Genomic DNA, 17885 nt, shown 5'->3' on the forward strand with positions numbered 1-17885 from the left:
CCAGACTTTTAAACTCAGAGAGAGAGAGAGAGAGAGAGAGAGAGCGAGAGAGAGAGAGAGAGAGAGAGAGAGAGAGAGAGAGAGAGAGAGAGAGAGAGAGAGAGAGAGACCAGCTGTGAAAGGGGAGGGGTAAGGAAAAGTAGAGAGAGAGAGAGAGAGACCAGCTGTGAAAGGGGAGGGGTAAGGAAAAGTTGAACTGAGAGAGAGAGAGATATAACTTTCCCCTTCCCCCTTGAAGAAGTCTTGGAGAAAGTTAAGGAAGAGCGAACTGTGGATTACACTCGGACGCAGGTTGGGATTGGGGACGAATGGGATTTTCCTGTGGACTCATGTTGTTGTGACTGAGAGGAATTATCGATTATTAATAGGTATGAAATGGACGCTCTGTCAACATCACTTCTCTACTGGGAATCTCTTGTATTCCTTCCTTCCTTCCTTCTCTCACTGAGACTAGACTGTATGAACTGTTCCCCCTCATCTTATGTTTACTATGTCCTCCGTTTGTCCAGGGGTTGCTAACACTTGCAGTTCATTGTACTGAGATTAGTTGGACACTTTAAGTTTCCACATTATTATGGGCCGTTATGAGTAAACGCGGTTTTTCGTGCAGCTTCTGTGAACGTTAAGCTCAGAGTAAGAGTTCAGCAGCGGCTGGAGTGGAGCTTTTGAGGCTCTCTCTGTATCATTATCCGCGTCATTAAGCCCTTTACTGTGATGGAGGCTCGTGATACGTTTTTGACTCGAATAGCGCCCTCTACTGGGGGAGAGTGCAGAGTCTCATACAAAAGTCTGGTCCCCTCGATAAATAATTTTAATTGTTTTTCAAAGTATAAAATACGTTAACATATCATTTCCAGGGGTCTTACATATTACACTTTGGATTAGATTATGGCACTGTATGTGATTATTTTACCTTGTCATTTCTGCCTTTTTAAAATATATTTTATTTATTTATTTATTTTTATTTGAACTGTTTAGTAGGTTAAGATAACAAATCAAATAAAACGCGGGAAATCAATGATATTGTTTATGGTTTATGCTTTATTTCCAAGCTGTTTAAAATGTACAAATTTGAATGAATTACAGTGTGAAGTGTGTCCTGTGCAGAGGAGGAATATATTTAGACATTTAACAGAACAAAAATATGACTGTGTTTATTTAAATACATGAAATCATAAATAAGTGAGACTGAGGGCTGTGTGCTTGTTGTCCTCTGGCTAGTTTCTTTGAAAGATGACGCTTGACTCTGACCCTGTCCTTCGCCTCCTGGTGAAACCATTTTCAGCTCGTATTATGCCTCAAGGTAAATATGTTCGTAGGCTTATTTCTGATGTATGTCTTTTCCCCACGGTGTGGTGTGGGGGTCACTGAGGTAATGGAGGAAACATGCCCCTCTCTTAACGACTCCACCATCCATCCACTGGAGGAGGTAGAGAGGAGTCCTACAGATTTAAAGGAATAGTTCCCTGAAAAGAAAATCTAACTTACAAGAAAGTCTCCCCATCTTCCTTGCTTCTTTAGGCCAATGTAGATCATTCTAGAACATATTCCAAACAGCACAGTACAGCAGTATATGGTAAAGTCTGTGGAAACCATTCTCACCATTTCTTCTGAAATTACTAGCAAAGGTAGATTTGTTGTTGTTGCTGCTGTAAGTGCTTATGTTCCTTTAGTTTAGACTAGACCTCAAACACTGATGTGAGGCATAAATGGCATTTATCAATGAGAGCATTAGTCCAATCACATGCTGATAACGGGGATAACTAAAAATAACTCTACTCCACAGCTCAGTGCTGGCTGGATGGACTTGACATTGAACATTGTGGCTTTAAGTGCGTGTGCAGCTGCTGCAGAGTATCACACTTGGCTTTACTTAGCAGATAATACACTGAACATCTGAATTTAAATTGTGGCGTACTAATTATAAGTGGTGTCTACACACAGTGGGAGATATACAGATTTAAATATATGTAGGACTAGGTTCATGTTAACAAAACAGAGGCATGGGTTTGCACTGGTTACCATCATGGTTTATAGAAGCTATTGTTCCTTCAGTCATTAATATTAACATTTTCACTTGCTGTCATCCACCTCCATGTACAGGGAATTTCTGTAGTCCTCTTCTCCAGGTTTTTCAGACATGCCATTTATTTGTGTTAGGTGTGTACACAGAGCTTTAAAGTGAACGTTCAGGAGGTGCTCCTTTGAGTGCATCATTGCCTTTAGCCTCAACAGGAAAAGACATTTATTCCAATGCTCCGAACCTTCGGTTAAAGCCCTGCATTTCTTCCGTTAAACCTCCATTTTTAACAGATGAAGCCCACACAAGCAGATAATGAGGATTCTAAAAATACCTTTAATTATGGAATCTGCGTGTAGGCGTGAAGCCAGATGCCGTCAGATGAATTCAGATAAAGGTGGAAATGAATATGAATGGAGTAATATTGTAGTCTCGGTGCAAAATGGATCCTGCTCATGCAGCCGAGGGCCACACAACTGAAGTGACGTGTCCCTAGGTAGGATAAAGAGCCGCTTCTCATTCACCAGCACCTCTCTTGGCCTCATGCTTTGCTAGCCACGCAGAAATCTGTTTTGATAGTGACTCACATGTGGATTAGATTTTCCTCCATTTGTGACTGGGGCCTTATCTGGGTCAGTTCTCTTCCCAGGACACCTTTCATTTAGTTTCTCTCCACGTGGTGGTATCTATAAGCTGACTAGTGCTTTTTTCTTCTTTTAGCCTCATTTTTATAGACACCTGTATCCTTCGTTTTTTTTTTCTTGGAGGTCCATTTATGAGGTTGATGTGGTTGTATATATAAAAATAATCACCATTCATTCGTAGATTGTCTTTTTACCACTTTTTTTTTGTTTTGTTTTTTGTTACCGACCCTTTAAAACTGTTTATACAAAAGAGCTCTGTTCTGATTGGCTGACCTGTGTTGTACTGTCCTGGGGTGAATTCCAAAAAACAGGATTTCTTTTCAGTTCAGTAGATACCATAAGCCTCGACTCAGATGTTTCCAATAGGAAAAGGGCTGAGGGACATTCCTATTGGACAGTCCTCAACTCTGGGCTTAAGTGGTCTGGCTGAGTCATAATTCCTGCTTAGTGGAACACCCCTCCAGGCTGAAGCTCACTTTACTTTGAGCTGGTTGACCGCTGTAGGTGTAGGAGTGGTGAAAAATGTATGAATCTGTCTGTTTTTGTGACTTCTGTGAGTGTCTTTTGCAGTTTGTTTTGCTTGTATGGGCTATATTGGAGTGTCTAGAAATATGGACTTGAGAGTGAGACGATTTTAACAATGTTTACATAGTACATTGAGCTCTGATTTTTCCATGATATGGACCCTTAATGATCCATGGGTATTTCAGGATTGACTCATTAGTCATTAGTGTGTGAACAGTGACGCTCATGCTTATGCATTTATGCATAAGAAGCCTTTTTCCCACATTCCACTTTCTGTGGGTGCTGCTCTGCTTTGCATATTCTTTTGTATCAAATCCCCATCAAAATTACAAAGCATTCAGAATAAACTGTGCGTGTAAAAAGTTTTTTTTTTGTCACTTGGCAAGTCAATGGCATGCAGAGTGATGCTTAAGCTGCAACTCGAAAATGACACAAATGGCAGGTGTTTGTGACGACCAATTTCCCATCAGAAACAAAACCCCTGTGCGGAATTAACACAGCGAGCAGCAACTCATTACTTTCTAGTGCTGGTTTATTGATTGAGCTCTTTGTTGCTTTTTTCATGTCTCTTTGAGGGTGCTGAATCATTGTTCTTGAAGTGGTCTGTACACGGATGTGATCATTTATGACTATGAGGCGGGTGCCGAATGCTCCTACGCTGTGGCGGTTGTGTGTTTGCTGTGTGATTCCGACTGCTGACTCGACGCCAGCGGAGGCCGGGCGGAGAGCCAAGGCAGAGTCTGAGAGACACTCCTTTGCTTTATCTGTACAGTCCAGCCTCGTGCTCCTTTACCTTGAACATGAGGAGGAAAGTGAAGAAGAACAAAGCGACTATGAGCTTTTATTTCAGCTCATGGAGGCAAAAGGTAATGAAGAAATGACTTGGAGGCTCTGAATGCAGTCGATAGGCTGGTGCTGCCTTTCACCGCTGTAGTGGATGCTGTCTTGTTTACATAGACCAGCGCTGGCTTTGAGGTGAGGAGTGAGGAGCTGGCCCATGAATAATTGAATCGGAATGACGTACAAGGATAGGGAAAGCCACGAGGGCTGACAGGAGGTCACAAAGTGAAGCGTTTCTAAAGATCAACACATTGAGTTAGGATTGAAGAGACCTGCTCTGGGCCAGTGCAGTTTGATTTGCTGCCATCACTTTAAGTGGGTGGTTGTGTTCCTTCTCCCTCAGGCTGCATGACTTCATTTAAAGAGATGCGGGGTTAGGTGTCCCTCACAGTGCCGTCCCAGACAGGCAGAGATACACAAGAAAGCCATAAAATCTCAGCAAGCCAGCAACCTGCCTCAGGGTTCCCTGGCCATCCTTCAATCTGACAGGTGTGTGTTGAGACATGCTGGAGCATTAGTAGGGGTCACTTTGACTGCCAGAGTGCTAGTGAATGTAAATACCAAAACGTGTGTGTAGACCTTGTGGAAATTATTAAACAGGAGCAGCAGCATGATGTCTCTGTTGGAACAAAACAGTTATATCCCAAATGGTAACTTTACCACGGGCAAAAAACAATGTTCAAGTAAGGACATTCCATCTACTTTTTGAGCATTTCCAGTGCACCATTACAGAAATACAAGATGGTGTGTAGTTAGTCTGTGTTATTCTTGCCAAATAAATGCGCCTCTTATTTCAGTACTCATTTCCCATGCACTTCCCAAGTTGGCAGCTTATCTCCCTGACATCATCTTAAAGGACATTCCATTATTCCATTAGTTCAAGTGAGGTTTGTCAGCTGAGACCTGGCAGGGACAATAGATGGAGAGAAAGCTGGTGACCACCGTTTTACACCGTTTGACCAAGAGGTGCATTGAAGTTGGAAGTTTTTAAAAAAAGACTCAAACAGAGCCTGGATTTTTTTCACAACATCGAGAAACACTGCCCAGAAAACAGTGATTCCTTGTGCAACCTATGAATATGTGTCATTCTGTGCTCAGCATTTTTATTATGCACACAGTGTCTAAGAGGTTTTTGTATGGGAGAGGTGAACAGTGTTCATAATATGCCTCCATTATGCCCTGTGCTGAACTAAATGCTAATTGTGTAATTTTTATTTTAATTGCACTGTCATTTACGAGCACAACGTGAATAATGCTACTCATTTGCCACAACAGCCCTATACAGCCCTATACACTGAAATGTCATGCAGGAACCTAAGTTTACAATGAAACTATTAATACTGTTAGAAAGGACTGGTGCCCCCTCCAGGGTGTATTCCTGCCTTGTGCCCTATGATTCCAGGTAGGCTCTGGACCCACCGCGACCCTGAATTGGATAAGGGTTACAGATAATGAATGAATGAATAATACTATTAGCTACTAAAACATTAAGCTACTACTGAAAAGTTATTTACGTCACACAGTAAAATGGTTGGTTTGTGCAAGGAAATGTGGTGAAGTTCACAGTTTCATGAAGCACAATCTTACATTTAGAAATATTCATGTTGTTATCAGTGTCATTATTTAGAGGATCTGACCTTTGGAAACATATATAAAGGACTAATTAAATGATGTTTAATTAATGCATTTTAGTTTACAGCAAGACAAGAAAACAATGTTTTTGTTTTTTTAAATACTTTTTATATTTCTCATAGAGAAAACCAGTTCTGACACTGTTCCTAACATGGACATGACACTGATTACAAAATGACAACACAGCTTCAGGAGGCAATAACGATATTGAAAAGGCCACTATTGCAATAACCGTTAACAGATGTTTTGTATTGTGCAGTCTGGAACATAAGTATGACAAGTGCATTGAATCTGTAGGCATGTTTAATGAAGTATATATTGGGATGCTTGGAAATTATTTTGATGTATCTGTGGTACATTGGAATAGAGGCAGATGTTGTAAATGTGAGCACAGTGTTTATGGCATGCCATTGTTCCCCCCACTGGTGTTTTTTTATTATTAATTTAGTGATGGTGTCATACATTGTCTTAAATAACCATTCCATTGAAATGCACATCCTGTGTGTGTATGTGGGTGTGTGTGTGTCAGGCGGGCACAGATGGACGTTGTAATGATGATCATCAAACCACATGGGTTACAAAGCTTTATTGGAAACACTATGGGCCATTAGGCCAATTTACACATTGCTAAGGGCCCATCTAAGCTTAAATCCACCATCATTATTCCACCCTCAAATCTTCCCCTTAGTAGAAACCACTGCATGAAGCACATGGTATTAGCATTTATGTCCTTGATCGTGGGCAGTTATTTCCTTGTAACCCAGCATGCTATCAACTTTGATCTTCCTCTTTTTCTTGATCGAATGCTACAACTAAGCTTTCTCACTGATTCTGGTGTTAAGTTGCCCCCCACACCCTCTGTTTGACTTTTGCAGTGTTCACCTGTGCTTTTTTTCTCTTTTTCTCTTAGGTAGGCGGTGAAAGACGGAAGTCATGAGGGTCATCTTGTCCTCCCTTGTGTTGTTGACCATCTGGTCAGGTCATGGGGGTCGATTGGCATCCGCTGAAGGTGAGAATCTTTGACTCATTTGATGGATCTGTCAAACGCTTGCTTATAAATTTGATATTTCTGGTTGTGAACGTGAATATGTTGTTGTGACAGGCCAAGTGCAATATATTTGGTATTAATGAAAAATTACTTTTGAATAATACAGGTATCACCTTCAGATGAGCTAAAGCGCTAACACTAGTTAACACTTCAGCTAACCGACTCATTTTTTGTGAAGAGGATGGCATTGTGATTTGTCAAGGAAACACAGAACAGTCATTCTATCAGTCAGTTTTTACTACCAATGTTATTACAAAGTAGCTTTACAGAATTAGTATCAGAACAACATACGTGTATCAGAAAGCCCCAGGTGAGCAAGGAAAAACTGGAGGAAGAAACCATGTTCAAACTACTTATAGAGATTAACAATATCTCCAGATAAGTCTGTCATTATGTTTTAGTTTACTGATATAATTATCATTCTGATGTAAGAATGAAGGAAATTATGGGTGTTAAGGCAATAATAATAATTATAATAATAGTATTAATAGTAATAATGGTGTCAAATCACTTTCGCTGTGTAGCTTTGCAAGAGACACGTCTTTGAAACTTTAACGCTGACAGTTAGCTCATGTAACGCCACTTGTATAACCTACTATTAATATGCAATGCAATATATTTAGCATAACTTCTAACATGACCAAAACAGTCCATAGGACTTTATGTACATACTTAGACTTGTCAGACATTTCTCTGGATGTATTTCTTAGTGAAGACGGAGCTTAGCTGAGTGATGGTTTATTGTGATTATTATTAGGAATCTATTATTGTTATTATTTTAAAATAAATGAAGTTGTCTCTTTGCTTCAAAACATTCAAAGCAATAATTTAGCTGTTGTGAAATCACTGTAGGACACACATTCATGCCTTGATTTGTATGATATATGTGATTTGTATCATGATTTATTTTGAACAGATGCATTTCAGAAATGTTTTTTTTTTTTTAAGTTAAGCTGTCTGCTGTTTTTTTGTTTTGTTTTGGTTTGGTTTTTTTTAAAGCACTGAGACTACAGAAGGAGTCACGAAATGCTATTAGTCACTTCAGGTGCAGCTCTCTTACCAAATGTGTCTTTTTCAGGGGGAACCAGACTTCAAAGTGGTCCAGGGGGGATTTCTTCTTGTAGGAAATCCTTCTGTTATCTGTATCCTCTATGGGCTAAACTTGTCTGTGTTTCCTCTGGAGAGCCTGTCTGGGTACGAAGGGCAGTTTTGACTAAACTAAGGCCAACATACAATATCGCAGTGATCATCATCTTTCAGAATATAATTCCCTTTTCCATGCTACACTTTCACAAGGCCTGCTAATACAACTCATAGGAGAGAAAAATGAGGCCAGTCAGGGGGGGAGGGACAGTGGAAAATCTTGAGGTTTAAACACAGTGAGAGCCAACCTTTTTCTGTGCCTGTATTTTCCAAATTATGGTGGTGTACATATATAATGTAACGCAATTTACATAATACACAGTCAATTATGTAAAGAGAATAGTTTAAATTTGAACATTTTGAGAGAAAATACTTTATTTTGGGCTTATTTTTTAGGAAACAGGCTTTCAAGTGTCTCATAACAGATTGGAAAAATATGCAGTGGAAGGTCTTGTGAGGACAGCATCGAGGAAGCTACGTTGTTTGGTTTTGTTTGATCCAGATTCCAATTTCAGTAGAGCTTCTGTACTGTTTCCCAACATATACAATGTCTGTCAAAGATTTGTTGACTTTTCACATGGTTTGCTTTTGAAGGAGAAAAAGTCCCAAAAAAAACTTTATTGTAATGCTGTTTATTGCTAGAACTTTGTAACAAGCTGAAAGTCACTAGTTTTCTCATTACACAATTTACAGAATTCCTTGAGATGCAAACAATTGCTTATAAACAAATTAAATATGACCAACTTTCTTCATAGTAGTGGTGATGGGAACCCAGAGTTGGGGAAATATCCCCTGCTTAAAGAAACACTTTTTTGCTCCTGGGGCTCTCTTTAGTGTAATTCATATTTACAGCACTGTACTGAAATCAGGGAGGGTGTGGGAGGGGATATGATTTCCTGCCCTCCGACAAAAATTGTATAGTTCAGTTTCTGCAGTGCTGAGTCCAGACTAGCAATGACAAAGGTCTTCCTATTACAACTCAATGAAGCATCATAATAATTTTGCTGTAATTTTAAGGTAAGTATGTAATATTCCTTTAAATACAGACACTTTACTTTCTATGTAATATTTATTAAATATTCTCTGAAGGTGAGTATAGTAAGGCAGGGGATTACCTTTGAGTATTGTCTTATTTTGTAAAATTCTGCTTGTACCTCTTTGCCCTGAATTGACTTTGAAAAACTACATGGGAATCTGTAAACTCAAGTAAAACAGGATTTTGAAGTTTCTTTTAGACATACTGAACTCGTCAGACATCTGGTTCCTATCAGAACTGCTGTGAAGAATTCTGAAATCTTATGATTCTGTAAAAGAGAGCATTTCATAAAAGACTCCAATAGATCACATTCTGGTTGAATTATGAAGAAAACTGAGGGAAAACCTATTTAAAAGCACATTTTGAAAGTATTGACCCTTAGGTGGTTTAAACACCTGTAAGGTTTGAGTGCAGATGAGTGCTGACATCACAACACGGAGAGAACATGTGTAGCATTTGGCATCATTCCCAAGTTTAAGCTTTCAGGTTTTTGACACGGTGTAGTATAGTGGCGGCTCTGTTAACATCTGTGAGATCTTACACTAATCAGGTTACATGTAAAGCAAATCAGGCAAGTGGAGTGATGGAAGTGAAGCAGACAGTGTATTTGGTGGTTTCTTTAAAAGAGCATCAAATAAACCAACAGCAGCTGAAGTAAACCATTGATGGTTCCATTTGTTGAAGCCAGGCTTAATGCTGTTGCACTAATTATTTCAGTTCTGAAAGTTCATTCCCCACACTTTCTTTAGAGCCCAGAAAGGCATACAACACTCAGAGGTGTGGAAGACTTTGTTAAAGAACCTGATCTCCGCTCTTACCTTAGTTGGAGGCTGTCAGTCAGTTTCTCATGCCCCAGGGTTGGGATCTTGCTTTGTCTTTCATCAGGTACAGCTCAAAATGGCCACGTCTCCTTTGGGCTGTGAAACAGCAGCGAGGGAGACATGCCTGAAGGCATCTGTCGGCACATTCACGCATTTGTGTGTTTTACATATAATAAAATCTGCCTATTCGGATTTAGCCTCTGTCCCATTACCACGTCAGCAGGCTTACTTTCGCCGAGATGATGTTAAAGCTGTTGGATGGATAATGGAACTATGTCGTGTTTGTTCAAGGCATTTTCTGTCTTGTTCAGTTCTGTCTGGATTCACTCAAAGAATTTCACTGAACCAGATGTTCTTTTAGCAGCAGAGGGACTTGAGTGTGTTTTAAAGACATTTTTTCTTTACTGTTTCATGTATTCTTTACATCATTAGAGACCCAATGTTAACATGCAATATCTGCCTTATGGGTGAATTCCAAGACTTCCCTCTGAACTCCCATTTCATCATGTGGAATAAATCAGCTTGTACACTTCTGATTCCACTAATATTGCAAACAAGATTCCCTCCGCTTTCGAAACCCTGGTAAATTTGCTTGCAAATTTGTGCCGATAAAGCCGATCAGACATTTCTGAAGTTACTTTTTGCCACCCCCCCTGCTGCGCTGAGCACCCATTGACCTTCTCCATAATGACTCTTTACAGCCAGCTATAGAAGCAAACAGCATGTGGCCTGGGACAAACAAAGCAGAGACACTCAATTCGCAACCCCCAGGAGTGTGGTATTGAACGAGGTTGAGCAAAGTTCAGACTAAACTCAGCCGAGACGGGATATGTTTCTGGATATGTTTGTCGTATTCATTTCTTTGCTTGAGTCAAGTGAAGGTTATGGGGCGCCAGTGAGCCATGACTACCAGAGCAAAGTTCATTAATCAAATCAAATTTATTTGTGTAACACTTTGAACAACTGACGTTGCCACAAAGCAGTTTCGCAGAATTCCAGTAAAAAGAAAGTTTTGACATGAAATGTAAAAATGTAAAGAATGTATAATCCCCCAGGAGAGCAAGTCAAGGGCGACAGTGGCAAGGAAATAAGGAAGAAACCTTGGGAAGAACCAAGGCTCACAAAGGGGGACCTATCCTCCTCTGGTCAATCTACTGGTGATAATAGTTAGGAGTCCATGAACACTTCAGTGTGGGTAAGCTCCAAGGCAATTGGTAGTAGCTGGTGCGTGGGCAGCTGGTCTGAAGCATGGAGCAGGAGCTCGACAGTCAACCATCAGTGTCCAGCTGGACAGGTGGGCAGTCGTTTACTCAGAAAAAGGTAAAGGGATGGATTTAATGAGAAGGCTTGAGATGTGAAAAAATGTTACTCCAGTACAATTGTTTTTTTCCTGTAAGTGCTCCTATGGGATTTCTAGTACTGTGCTAGCCAAGTTACAGTGGTGCGAAAGAACATTTTTTGGCAATAAATGGCCTACTGCAGTTTCTGCATTGCTGAGTCATGGAGTGGTATGGTCACTATTCTTCTGCACTTTTGCAAATAAAAACCCAGGGTGATTCCACAGTGACTTCCCTATTATGTTGGGAGATAATCATTAAAGCAGGGAGAAACCCTGATGGATTTGGAGTTGTAATAACGCTTACAACTGACTAAGACAGATTTAGCAGAGCAAATATTCAAGAACTTATGTCAAAGGTGCAGAACATCTGAACTAATAATTAGTAGCATTAGCCCCATAGCGTGGCACAGTGGTGCAGCAGGTAGTGTCACAGTCACACAGCTCCAGGGACCTGGAGGTTCTAGGTTCAAGTCCTGCTCCGGGTGACTGTCTGTGAGGAGGTTGGTGTGGTTACAGACAATGAAGCAATGATTTATACCCATACTTTTGGGTGCCCATCAGAGATTCTAGTCTGTAGGCTTGAATGGTTTAAGCACAGTGTATGTTTAGTGTAGTGGCTGACACCACTCTCTTCCACACTGCCACATGATGTTCAGTTCCTGGCTGGGAAGGAACACCACACTAAGTTTACTAAGGCTGCATTACCTTCCTCTGTAACATGAATAAAACTGTCAGGTGCTCTGGATAAGAGTGTCTGTGAAACGTCTGTTATTGGAGTCAGAGAACCCTGGAATGCTCACACCTCTTCTTTTCTCCGCTTAGCTTTCCATGGTTCCCTCAGGAGCCACTCAGCCTTCAGGCTCCCAGCTCCTCCCTGACAGTGCCGCGTCTTAATTCCGCCTTCCGCCTCTTTCCTCTGAAAGCGAGGAGCCAAGCTTTGTTGAGATGTGAAGAGATGGGATTTAGCCGAGTATTTTTTGACTTCAAAAACCTTAAAATGTGAGAATAATGTTGCGATGGCTTCTTTGTCTGTCAGATAAGGGGGTTTTTTGTGTGTGAGAGAGATTTCCTCTTCATCTGAGGCTGCTGAGTTAGCTGAGAAGAGATTCAGGGGTCTTAGTTGTCGAAGGAGCTTTATGGGACTTGACAAGGAGATGCAGGTTGGAGGAGGATGGAAAGCATCTCTCTCTCTCCTTCTCATTATTCCTCCTCTCACCTCCTTTTGAAAATCTCAAAAACCCGCTTTCTCTGGTTGTTGTTGCTTCAGTATTTCACATTCATCTGATCTCAGGAACATCTAAATGACAGCTACACTCAGAGCATTTCATTGCTAACTCTCTAGCGCTTGCCGAGTGATGGACAGGGGCTTGGGCTGATCAAACAGCACTGATTAAAAAGCCCTCTGGTCACAGACACGCTGAATAGAAATACAGATTGAAACAGAATAATGAAGTGGTTTTTAAACAAGCCTGTTATTGCCCCTAGAATACAACCTCAAAATTTGCTCTGACATGGCTTTAACCCGAGATGTAAATAGGTACGGCCACAGTGGAGGTAACTAGCATAGACATTTTGCTTGCATAATGAAAAAATTAGCCAAGATATGCCACAACTGATATTAAAAATACCCATTTTCTCTTTAATGTTTTCGTATTATACTGGCATTATTTAAATACTCAATTTTATTCTATATTAATCAATGCTATTACTCAAGTACATTAGCATATTAATCAGTAGTATCTGAATGTAAGGTACAACATACATATGTGCATTTATTTGCAAAACATATTAGATTATTAGAAATTGTAGCATTCCCCTTCTGTTCATTTTACTTTTATGAGACAGACATTTATTTGTCAAAATACAATATACAGTGAAATGTGTCTGCTGCATGTAACCCATCGATGGCAGTGATCCCTACAAACCCCCCTACCCCACCACACACACACTCTTACGCACTAGGGGCAGTGAGCACAAAAACAACCAGTGCAGCGGGCAGCCAGCCCCATTGCCCAGTGAGCTGTTGTTGTTAAGGCCCCACTCAAGGGCACTTCATCTATGTGTTGAGTGAGAAAACAACACTGTTCTTTCTTTCCCCCTCTGCCCCCAATTTTCCTGCCTGTCATGGGGATTGATCCAGCAACTTTCTGGTACCAAACCCAGGGCTAGTGAGCTGGTCTAAACTGTTTAAATATAATCTCTGTGAGCCATAGTCATATATAGTCAAATATATAAGAAAATAAACAGACATTGGACGCTTGACATTTTACTTCAGATCACATCGTTTATGAACAATGTAGTTTATTCATTCATTCATTGTCTCTAACTGCTTATAAAGTTCAGGGTGGCGGTAGGATCACTGGGCACAAGGCGGGAACACATCTTGGAGGGGGCACAAGTTTTTCCACAGGGCAACACACACTCACACCTACGGACAATTTTAAGTCGCCAATCCACCTACCAATGTGTGTTTTTGGACCGTGGGAGGAAACCAGAGCACCCAGATACAGGGAGAACACACCACACTCCTCACAGAAAGTAACACGGAGGAAACCCACGCAGACACAGGGAGAACACACCAAACTCCTCACAGACAGTCACCTGTTTGTATCAGCTGATGCCAATATTCATGTACGTTTATGCCTGCTATGTTTATTATATACATACTGTACATTCCAATGCTGATACATAATAATTTAGAAAGAGACTCTAGAGCTACATTCATCTGGATGGTGGTGGACTGCACAGAAGCTTAACACTAATTTATTAACTATTACAAATTCACTAAGAAACCAAAGAAATAAGATGATGAACATTTTACCTCCTTGCATTCCTGCATTTTACATAATAGCTTTTAGCAATTGTGATATTTCCCCTTCTGATGTTGTTATATTGTCCTGTTCATTTAAATTTAGTGAAACAGACATTCCCTCTAATATCCTTTGGTTTTGCATGCTGTGATACTAATGCCATTTGCATTCTGCTTGAGGAATGGTAATGAGTAATGGAAACCGTGCTGATATTTCTGCTGAGAACTGGTATGTTCAGATAGGAAGCCAGGCTTGTGAGACACACACTTTTCACCACTGTAGTGATGAGTGGCAGTGTGAGTAGATCCATCATGTGACGTCCAGCAGTCGATGGGACTTCAGGCTGGCTGTCAGGGGCCTTGTCTCTGGATTATGGAGCGATTCTAGCAGACAGACTGAATTTATTTTTAGCTTGGTGTCTGAGATGGCGTCTGTCTCCTCCAGACAAGCTTTGATCATTTCTACACTTTTGCCCTTTGCTCTGGTCTTGAATTTGACAGATTTGTCCTTGGCCAGGTGTTCAACTTTTTCCACAGGGAGAGTTTGTGGAAAGGTGTGTGGGTGGAGGGGGTGCTAAGAATTACACATCTGACCGTCTGTGTGTCTGTTTCTTCTGATAGGTACGCCCTGCCCATCCCTACAGGTTGACGACTGGAAGTTTCCTCAGACAGCCAGACACAACGTTACTGGTAAGATGCTCCTATTGGTGGATTGGCTTTAAGGCCAGTTGGGGACGTAATATCAATATTTATTCAATATTATATTTTCAAAACATGATTAATCCTATGGAAGTTCATTTATTCCATAATGCAATAATTGATTAATGTTCATAGTCAACAGGTGAATCAGTATAATTCTAGAACTGCAGGCTGTGTCGGCCTCAAACTCTGGTTTGTTAAATGGGGACATCCATTTATTTCTCTATATTCCTGCATAAATCAGTTGATATATGTAAATATAATCATTCAGAGTTCAAACATATTCAAAAGAATCACACAGGCTCGGACTACGGTGTTGTATGGAGCAGGGGTCACAATAGGTACAGTGCAGTCATTTTATTTACTACAAAAAGCCTTATCACAAAACTACCATAAAATATGTATCTGCCCTGCAGCTTTTTTTCAGTAAAATTTTATACCATAACTTTCTGTTCAATAACTTTCAGAGGTATGAAATAAAAAGACTTTGAATGCCAAGTATAACCACCACTGCCAACAAATCTCACTCTGTTTTCTGTTAAGGACAGTTTTCATCCTAAACCTTGAATTCTGAACTTTGGATACCCTGCCTTAGTCAGATTTTTTGAAATTCTTTGTCCTTCATGTTATATTCACTGCCTGTGTGATCTACTACACTGTCTGCACCAACAGATAATGTGCATTTTATATTTGTTAGTGTTCAAGAGTCAGTTGTAAACAGTACTTTATTTGCAATTATGTATGTGCTACGGTGGCGCAGCAGGTAGTGTCGCAGTCACACAGCTCCAGAGACCTGGAGGTTGTGGGTTCCATTCCCGCTCCCGGTGACTGTCTGTGAGGAGTTGGTGTGTTCTCCCTGTGTCTGCGTGGATTTCCTTCAGGTGCTCTGGTTTCCTCCCACAGTCCAAAAACACACGTTGGTAGGTGTATTGGCAACTCAAAAGTGTCCGTAGGTGTGAATGTGAGTGTGTGTTGCCCTGTGAAGGACTGGCGCCCCCTTCAGGGTGTATTCCCGCCTTGCGCCCAATGATTCCAGGTAGGCTGTGGACCCACCGCGACCCTGAACTGGATAAGGGTTACAGAAGGGTTACAGATAATGAATGTATGTGCTATTCACTGAGTCAAATATTCATAGAAAAGTGTTTTTTTTTGTAACAACAAACAAGAGAAGGAGAAGGTTGTAAGATTTCCTTCAAAGTTAGTGTGTGTGGTTTCTATTGGTCCACTCGTCTTGGAATTTTGACAAAATGTAGCTGGTATTTTCAAATTCAGTATAAAAAATGTGTTTCTACTTAATTGAATCACTGAAACATGAAGTTACACATGTAACTTTCATCTGCAGCCAATTCTATTTTTGTGTTGATTCCAAAGACTGAAGTTCCAGGTTTTCTTTTGAAGAACATAGTGTTTGATTCTGCATACATTTGTCACAGAAAAGACTGTAGCTTTATGTGCGGCATTTAAAATCTAAGCTGTTTTCCCTGGAGGGGAATCGCTAGAGAAAGGCTTGTAATATAAGGTTCTGTCTTTAGAGATTTTCTTCTGATCTCTTTGTGAGTTAAAGGCTTTCCTGCTACAACTGAGCACCTGCTGTGACTCACCGTGTGTGGGTGTGTGTCACCTGCTAGACAGCTGATTGATTAGCCTGCTGGATGCTTAATGAATTGATCGATTGATTCACAGGTTTCAATCTGGTGCAGCGTTTCTCTCTGCTGAAGAACAGCGAGGTGAAGAAGATCCGTAATCCGAGAGGACCCATTATCCTCCGCCTCGGAAAAGTCCGTCTCATCCAGCCCACGGAGTAAGCATTTACACTTCCTCTACTTTCTATCTTTCTATATTTTCCTAAAAATGTCTTAGTTTGTTTCTTTTTAAAGTTACCATTCAGTAACAAAGGAGAGCAACTTTCCCTCTGCCCAGTTAAGCACTTAGATGGCTGGGATTCTGCAGAAGGTTCCAAGCATCATTTTCCAGCCTTAAAATTGCATTTAAATGTGTTTTGTTATGCAGTAATATTATATGATTTTTGTGTTTTTGTCCATTAACCCTCTTCCACATCAGACAACCACTGGGAGTCCTTCCATTCATGTTGCCATGGTGATGAGAAAATGTGTCCATCATTGTAAAAACTGATTCTCCATTCCCTTTTAACATGCCCCTGCATCTAACTAAGTATATGCACTGCAGTTTCTCCTCTCGGGTCTGAATAAAAGGTACGGAGAAGAGAAAATATAATTTAAAAGATGAAAACACATCACTTAACAACAATGAATGTCTACTATTGTACAGAGAAGAATTGTATGATTGATATAGTGGTCAATTTCACTATATATGAAAACTAGGATCGCAGTACATTTACTATATATTCACCTAACACTAGTTCAGCCATGCCTTCAACTCTTTTCTCAGTCACATGCTTCAACATAACTCTCAGCCATTACATCACTGCCAAAGTATTAACAGCAGGCCAGTACAAGCCTTGGTTCTTCCTACAACATCTTCTGAAATGCCTGGCCATTACAACTAAACATTGATTAAGACCTTTTGCCTCAAGCATGGAAAACAAAACAAAAAAATAAATAATAAATCACAGCATGAAAGTGCCTCCTCCAGTTGAGGTTTGGTTCATTAGCTACACTGTGTCCATTAGTCTGTTTCAGAACATCAGACCTGCACCCACACACTCTGCCTTCACACAGCTAGGGTGGTAAAAATTTTATTAACAGTAACTCTAAGTACCCATGGTCACTGGGTGTGACCATAAACCACAGCATAAACCGATCGCTTTTATGACCACACTTTTATGTGACCATGCCTTTTTTTTCCTCCAATTTCTGACATTTGTGACTCCTCATCAGTGAGTGAAATGTGAGAAAACACAGCAGACTCCTTTTAAAACCTCCATATTGTCTTTTTTTTTCACCCTTAGACATAACAAAGAGCAGAACATCTGCCAAGTAGGTCAGATAAGTAGCACAGTCTGCTGAAGAAGTAGGCTTTTTAACCCTTCTGCGCTCCTTTAACCCCAATATGTGGAGAGTCGTTGCTGTCCTTTGAATTGTAATGATATATTTATGTTTTATTACATAATGAGTTATGCAATTAATTACATTTACATTCCATTTAAATTCTATATCAACCAGAGTCTGAGCTTTTTCCTATTGCTATGATCTCAAGACATGACAGGATTAGTAATTATTAATCAAGACCCACTGATTAACTTTGATGATTAATCAAGTAATGATTTTGTTAATTGCGTAATTGAGTGTAATTGGTTAATCGTGAGACTCTTACAAAATTGAAAAGATGTATTCTCCCTGTCTTAGGGC

At 40.3% G+C, this 17885-nt stretch overlaps 1 protein-coding gene across 3 annotated transcripts in view; it reads left to right on the forward strand.

Annotated features, from left to right (window-relative positions):
* The first annotated feature begins 245 nt into the window (after positions 1 to 245).
* Positions 246 to 17885, forward strand: part of col16a1 (collagen, type XVI, alpha 1) — a 103959-nt gene continuing 86319 nt past the window's right edge. For all 3 annotated transcript variants that reach the window (XM_066674431.1, XM_066674433.1, XM_066674432.1), the window contains exons 1-4: positions 246 to 368; positions 6572 to 6670; positions 14479 to 14547; positions 16240 to 16357. In XM_066674431.1, the coding sequence (XP_066530528.1) occupies positions 6595 to 6670; positions 14479 to 14547; positions 16240 to 16357 (263 nt within the window). In that variant the 5' untranslated portion in view covers positions 246 to 368; positions 6572 to 6594. The remainder of the gene's footprint in view (positions 369 to 6571; positions 6671 to 14478; positions 14548 to 16239; positions 16358 to 17885) is intronic.

Source organism: Hoplias malabaricus, chromosome 6 (genome assembly GCF_029633855.1).
Source record: "Hoplias malabaricus isolate fHopMal1 chromosome 6, fHopMal1.hap1, whole genome shotgun sequence".
Classification (NCBI taxonomy): Eukaryota; Metazoa; Chordata; class Actinopteri; order Characiformes; family Erythrinidae; genus Hoplias; species Hoplias malabaricus.